Here is a 6492-nt window from a genome sequence, read left to right as displayed (position 1 = left end):
AAACCATTTTAGTATTGCCTCTCTCGCTTTGTCTACGAACCATCGTATAAGTGTTGTCTTTCTGATATACTCGTTTCTGATCATGGCCCTTCTCGTTACTCCAAGTGGAAATCGCAACATCTACTCCGCCAGCTGCAGCTCTAACTCCCGTACTTTTGTCAGTGGAATCGTCTCCATACCATACAGCAACGCAGGTCTCGCTACCGTAATGTATCGCAAATCACTTGTCACCCCTTTCCAGTCAATCCACCTGGCCTGTACGCTCATCTTCACTTCCTGACCACGCTCTCCATTGCTTTTGACAATTGGACCCGATTACTTAGACTTATCTACCTTCGTCAACTCCAATCATATAACGTCACTGTACTATTTGCATCAGTCTCACTCACACACATGTACTCTGTCTTGCTCCATCTAATTTCCATCCTTCTTATCTCAATTGCATACCTCTGCCTGTCTAGCTCCTTTTCAACTCCTCTTTAGCATTTGCAATATATCACAATGTCATCCGCAAATAATATAGCCACGGAAACTGCTGCCTGACCTCATCCATCAGCCTATCCATTCACTACAGAGAGCATGAGGAGACTCAAAGCAAGTGCATGGTGTGTGTAGTCCCACTTCGACCTTGAGAGACACTCCGCTATTCCAGCACATGTGGCCACGATTGCACTACTCTCGTACTTGTCTTTCACCTCTCCCATATACTTCTCTGTTACTCCTGATGTCCTCCTGCAACACCTCAGCTCCCTTTTCGTAACATTGTCGTACGCTTCCTCTAAATTCATAAACGCTCTGTGCAGGGTTTTTTTTTTATTTTTTTATCCTTCCATGTACATATCCAATACGTGTTCACACAGTAATAAGTGGCTTTAGAGAGTTTATAATAAATTGACAAAAAGACATACGTTAAGAAGATAAGTATATAGATAAATGAACGTATAAAATGTTCATAAATAAACACACACACACACACACACACACACACACACACACACACACACACACACACCATTTTTCAAAGCATTGGGGTAAGTCGTTGAGGTGGTCGTCGTCGTGGTGGCGGCAACGGCGGTACGATGCAAACTTTATCACACAATCATGAACCCCAGATGATTTTCGTGGTAGAATTTCCTCATCAAGGGTTGCATGCGAACTGGGTGCAAGTGAAGGAAGCTGTAACGTGATGGAGGTTGGCGTCTGATAAAATGTTCTTGGCGGGAATGCAATGGGGTTCAAACTTTGTGTGTCAGGGGAAGTGTTTGTTATTCTTGAATCGTCGGTCTGTGCCTCAACAATTTCCCTTCCAAACTGGCCCCCTGAAATTTGCGGGACTCCGCGCCACAATTTTATTTATGTTTCAGCCACACGTATGTTTTGCGTGTTTTCCGTCGTTGCCAGTGTTGTTTTATCAAAAAAAATGCTACTCGGAAAAATGTAGGTTTCAAGCTTTTTGTTATTCTTTACCAGTTAGACTGTGCAAATAGAGCGGAAAATGTATACAAGTGGACTTTTGTCTTTGTTATTGTGCTCAGCTTTAGCTGCTGTTTGTCAAGGTTATAATTTTATCCTTCATAAAACCGGAACAAATCTGTCTGTTACTGGACTTCCATTGGCTTAAAGCACGATCTAAAAATATCTCCTAGTAAGATAAATGTACAGTTCGTGACTTGCTGCAACTGCATACGGCCTCTGTGCTCCTCTCCGTCCCATAGTCGGTGAATAAGAGACACTGGGAGGATGACATCCGGTAACCACAGTTTCTCTTTTTTGGTATCCTCAGGTACACATTTATCAGACAGCACGCTAGGGAGGATCAACAGCAGGCAGAGATGCTCGCCTGCCCGGGCTGGGAATCTAACCCAGTCCACCGACTCGTAAACAGGCATATTAACTATAACACCACGTACGTGATATATGTGGGTCAAAGTAAAAAGATAATTTTTATAGATATATAACAGCTGAGTAATTAATATCGTATAACAATCATGAAATAAGTAAATTACATGTATTCCTTTCATTCCAGCATCATTTACATCATTTTCTTAACAAAGGATCGTTGATTGCCAATTTAAAATGTGTAGAATAGATCGATTATTTTAACACACTACCTTTTATTATTCATTATCTCCGTTCTCGTCCTTAATTAAGAAAATTGTTAGAATATAACAAATAGAAAAAATATATGAAAGACTTGGCACCATATATTTGTAATTCTTTCTAAGTTTATAAGGGAATATTTGAAGAAGTACAAATAGGAGTGGTTAGGTGAGACTTATTTCCTTGGTCTCGTCTCGATGAGGAGGTACAGGTAAGCGTTGTCTTAACAGGTTATCAAGGTTCTTACATGAGGTGCATGTTGGAGGGGGCAAGAAGGTAGCCATTACTGGTGCACGAGAGGCCGACGTTGCAACTCCTCTTTTCAATTTAGTAGTTCAAAAGTCCGATTTAAGATGATAATTGGAAGAAAACGAGTATTTGGTGGCGACGAAGACAAGGAAGCAGATGTGGTTTTCCAAAGAGAAAAGAGAATGATCGCATAATGTATTGGAAAGTAAGAACGTCAGAGCAAAAGAAAAGGCCAAAGAAACATGGAAAATGAGAACGTGGCAGCTTTTTGCAAACGCGATTATTCCTTTATTTGATTGTATTTTCGTGTGTGTGTGTGTGTGTGTGTGTGTGTGTGTGTGTGTGTGTGTGTGTGTGTGTGTGTGTGTGTGTGTGTGTGATTGCGCGCATCTGCATGTATACCTGCATGTATATGTATTTTTATGATTATCCTTTCGAAAAGCGATCACGTTCAGCAACATTCCAATCACAAATTCCCATCAAACTGACATGACCCGATAAATTTCTCGGGCAGCTTCCTGCAATACTATTAAGATTTCTTGTCCCTTTAAGGTCCATCCATTTCTTTTATTCTCCCACATGCTCGTCGTGGCCCACTTCAGTGCGAGCCCCGGGGGACCATGGAAGCACCCTCCAGGAAGGCAGGAGATTGTTATGTTGTGATTATCATTGGCTCCTGCGGCACTCATGGAGGGCCTTCGGAGAGTCACCAGGCCGCCTTATCTCGCGTGCAGGCCACGTTTTCCCCAATAGTAATCCGGGAAGGCATTATCCTCTTGCAGGTCGTCTGGACACACACACACACACACACACACCACACCACACCACACCACACCACACCACCATATATATATATATATATATATATATATATATTTATATATATATATATATATATATATATATATATATATATATATATTTATATTTATATATATATATATATATATATATATATATCTATATATATATATATATATATATATATATATATATATATATATATCTATATATATATATATATATATATATATATATATATATATATATATATATATATATATGAACGCTTGTCCTCCTTTCCGCTAGCGAGACTTTAAGTGGAGGGGAAACTCGAACAAGGAGGAGGAGCGAGGGGACCGGAGGTGAACATCCTTCAGGAAACTTGGGAACGTTGGTTGTCATGTCTCCTGGAGCCCCTAATGCTCTTGCAGCTGCTTCCCTTTGCTGCATCACCCAAAGTTTGTTTACTGTAGTGACAGTCCTACAACCTTCTATCTTTATGTTTCCACAAATGTGCTTGTAGGATTACGTAAAAATGTTGCTTTAATATTTGCACCTTTTTTTCTGAACTACCTTAAAACCCCTAGACATTATTCATTTATTTGCCCCGAAGAAAGAGGATTTCACTCAAACACAGCGCAAGTGGAACTTGAGGAAGTTGTGCAATCTGTGTTGAATGTGTTACCTGCCATGGGACTGATTACAGCCCTACTCGTCCTCAATGATTTGTATACAAAGTAAAATACAGCATACAGCTGACTTATGAGCATACTAGAAAAAAAAAAAAAACATGAAACGTGTACCCATAACTCCCCGTTTTCTTTCTCTACAATGGCTTATTATTTGTAGAGTGCTAAGAAATTGGATTAAACACTAATACGCCACTGACGCCAATGATTAATTCAGGCTCTAGACTTGCTGAACTTGAGAGTGATAAAATGAGAGAGAAAAATAAGTGATAAAAAATAAGAGAGAGATCCAGTATTCAGCACTAAATATATGTTTTCCTCTTATTTTACCCGAATTAAGTAATGTTTAATGGCTCTAGAATTTGGTACGCACTTTGAAAATGATTCCGTGTTCGATAACAATTTCTGGGAAATGCGTGAAATTAAAGCAAATATGTCCATTTATCGTATTACTCTTCTTCGTCAAAAAGTTATTGGAAGCAATGTTTCCTTGTTTTAGTTAACTGTTTGGTTGTTGTGCATCATCTCTCCTCCGCTGTCTTATAGTGCAAACGGGTAATGCTTCATTAATGTGTTATCGATAATAGATTTTTGTTGACTGTTTTCTTGTTTTAGTTAGCTATTACGTTTAGGTGCCTCATCTTTCCTCCACTGTCTCATAATGCATAGTGTAATATTTTCGATTGTTAAGGTAGTGCTCACTTAATGTATGCAGCCAATAACGACTTATGGATAACAGATTTCTGTGACGGATTGAGTATTCTACATTGAGAGAATATTGTATTTAGCCTACAAATTATGAAGGATATGACGAAACCAACTGTAACATGCCAGGTGACCAATGTGGGTTGATTTTCTTGATAAAAAAAAGTTATTAATGACTCTCATGAAGCTTAGGAATATTTAGTTATGAATGCTCGTGTTAGCACATAACTAGCTATAACAACAGAGATATTTGTTCAGATATTTTTAAATGAATAACATTACGGTTAAACAGCACAACAAAACATATTAACTGTAACATGCAAGACCTGACAGGCTACGTTTTTTGTAACCCTTTGTTAGTGTGATTTCAGCTTCCGACCCGTATTATGTAACAATTGTTAATCGTTGTTGCTCTAATCATATTATCTTGGCCGTTGCTGTGTTCTGGAAAGTTTTTTTTTTTTCTTTTTAGATCCAAAAGAGTGGCAGTGTTTTGAAACATTTTTTTTTTCTAGGCTCCAACTGTAATAATTGTGATAGTTCTCCTAGAGCGCTGAACGTATGATATTTCTTTATGTAATCCCTTGTCTTCCTCTCTTCCAAAAAAAGAAAAACAAGGTACGAACCAGAGCTAAGCTACAACTCGCTCTAGAACAACCGTATTCTTCCTACTTGGTGTAATCATACAAGGGATGGCTTCATCTTAATCATCCGGAAAAAATGTTTGATGATTTTCTTTCATCTGCTGTTCATGTTGCCGCTTGGCTCTCATGAGGGTCCTGGTGACTGGCCCCAGTCTGTTAGTGGCGCTGGTGAATTTAATTCAAAGTGGATACTTGACTTCATCCATGCTGGCCCACAGTGCTCCTCTTGACCAAAGTCGCTGATTGATGACCTGAGGGTAATTCACTCGGCGATGATTGAAATTTTTCGGCTGCTTGCGGTGGGACTTGATTCCTGGGTCGTCAAGATCTCTACATCCGCACACTGACCACTCGGCTACCCCCTCTCCTAGGTCTATGTTTTTGGAAGGTACACTTGAAATGTTCTGTAATGTACTGAAACACTTATGTTTTTGGTGATATACTTCAAGGAACGAAGTTAACTATACACATACCATGACATGTATTTCATGTAAAATAATCACCAAGGTCGAGGAGTGACCAAACAACACATTCAGCTGTGAGGCCAACTCTTACAATACCTAAAATGTAAAAATGAGAGGATAATAAGGCAACATATTGGAAATATTATAAAAAAAATCGAATACCCTTTCATGTCACCAAATGTGTCAACAAAAATCGCCAAGTCTACAAGATAAACAAAAACGTAAACGTTTTAGTACGTCATACGAGATTACGTCAGATGCCTTTCACAGTAGATATTAGTAAACTTAAACTTTATAGTTATTTACTTAGAAAATGCTTTTTTTTTCAAATGTCTAGACTAGTACTTTGTTATGCTCCATTTTCTTACTTGCATCATTTTATTTTTATTATTTGTCACGGCTTTTCATTGTCCATTTTATTGTAAATGAATTTCCTTTGTCATAAGTCGGTAGTTTTTGGTAATGCTCTTCCTTATCTATTTAAGAAGTAAAGTAATATTTTGCACTAGTAAATTACTTGCGTGTTGGGAATGATTCTCTAACATTCCTTTCCAACTGCTTCTTGTATTGATCTATATGTTATGCATTTTATTTCTTGCATCATGCATTTTATATATATTTTTTTTCATTATCACTTTTGAGGTTTAAATTTTATATATGGAATGGTAGCTCTCCTAAATCCTTTGCCCAGCTTCTTACAGACTATTCCCCTACTTCAGTTTCTTGCTCGCTAACAATGGCCGCTCCGCATCACACCATCACACGCGTGGCACTCACATCCTCACTTTTCAGCAGATTGGTTGCAAGGTGTTTCCGCTCTCTGACGCTTCCTCTGCCGTGCTTCCTGCCCAGACTGGT

The 6492-nt window shown here is 38.6% G+C and overlaps 1 protein-coding gene across 1 annotated transcript in view; it reads right to left on the bottom strand.

Moving 5' to 3' along the window:
* Positions 1 to 5037: 5037 nt before the first annotated feature.
* The window catches only part of LOC126991078 (uncharacterized), a 4133-nt gene continuing 2678 nt past the window's right edge, over positions 5038 to 6492 (bottom strand). The window contains exon 2 of the mRNA XM_050849773.1: positions 5038 to 6492. This exon is cut by the window's right edge and continues 788 nt beyond it. Coding sequence (XP_050705730.1) covers positions 6416 to 6492 — 77 coding nt within the window. The 3' untranslated portion in view covers positions 5038 to 6415.

The sequence above is a fragment of the Eriocheir sinensis genome, unplaced genomic scaffold, assembly GCF_024679095.1.
Source record: "Eriocheir sinensis breed Jianghai 21 unplaced genomic scaffold, ASM2467909v1 Scaffold238, whole genome shotgun sequence".
In the NCBI taxonomy this organism is placed as follows: domain Eukaryota; kingdom Metazoa; phylum Arthropoda; class Malacostraca; order Decapoda; family Varunidae; genus Eriocheir; species Eriocheir sinensis.
Note: the sequence above shows the minus strand (reverse complement) of the source record. Positions and strands in the feature narration are given on the sequence as shown.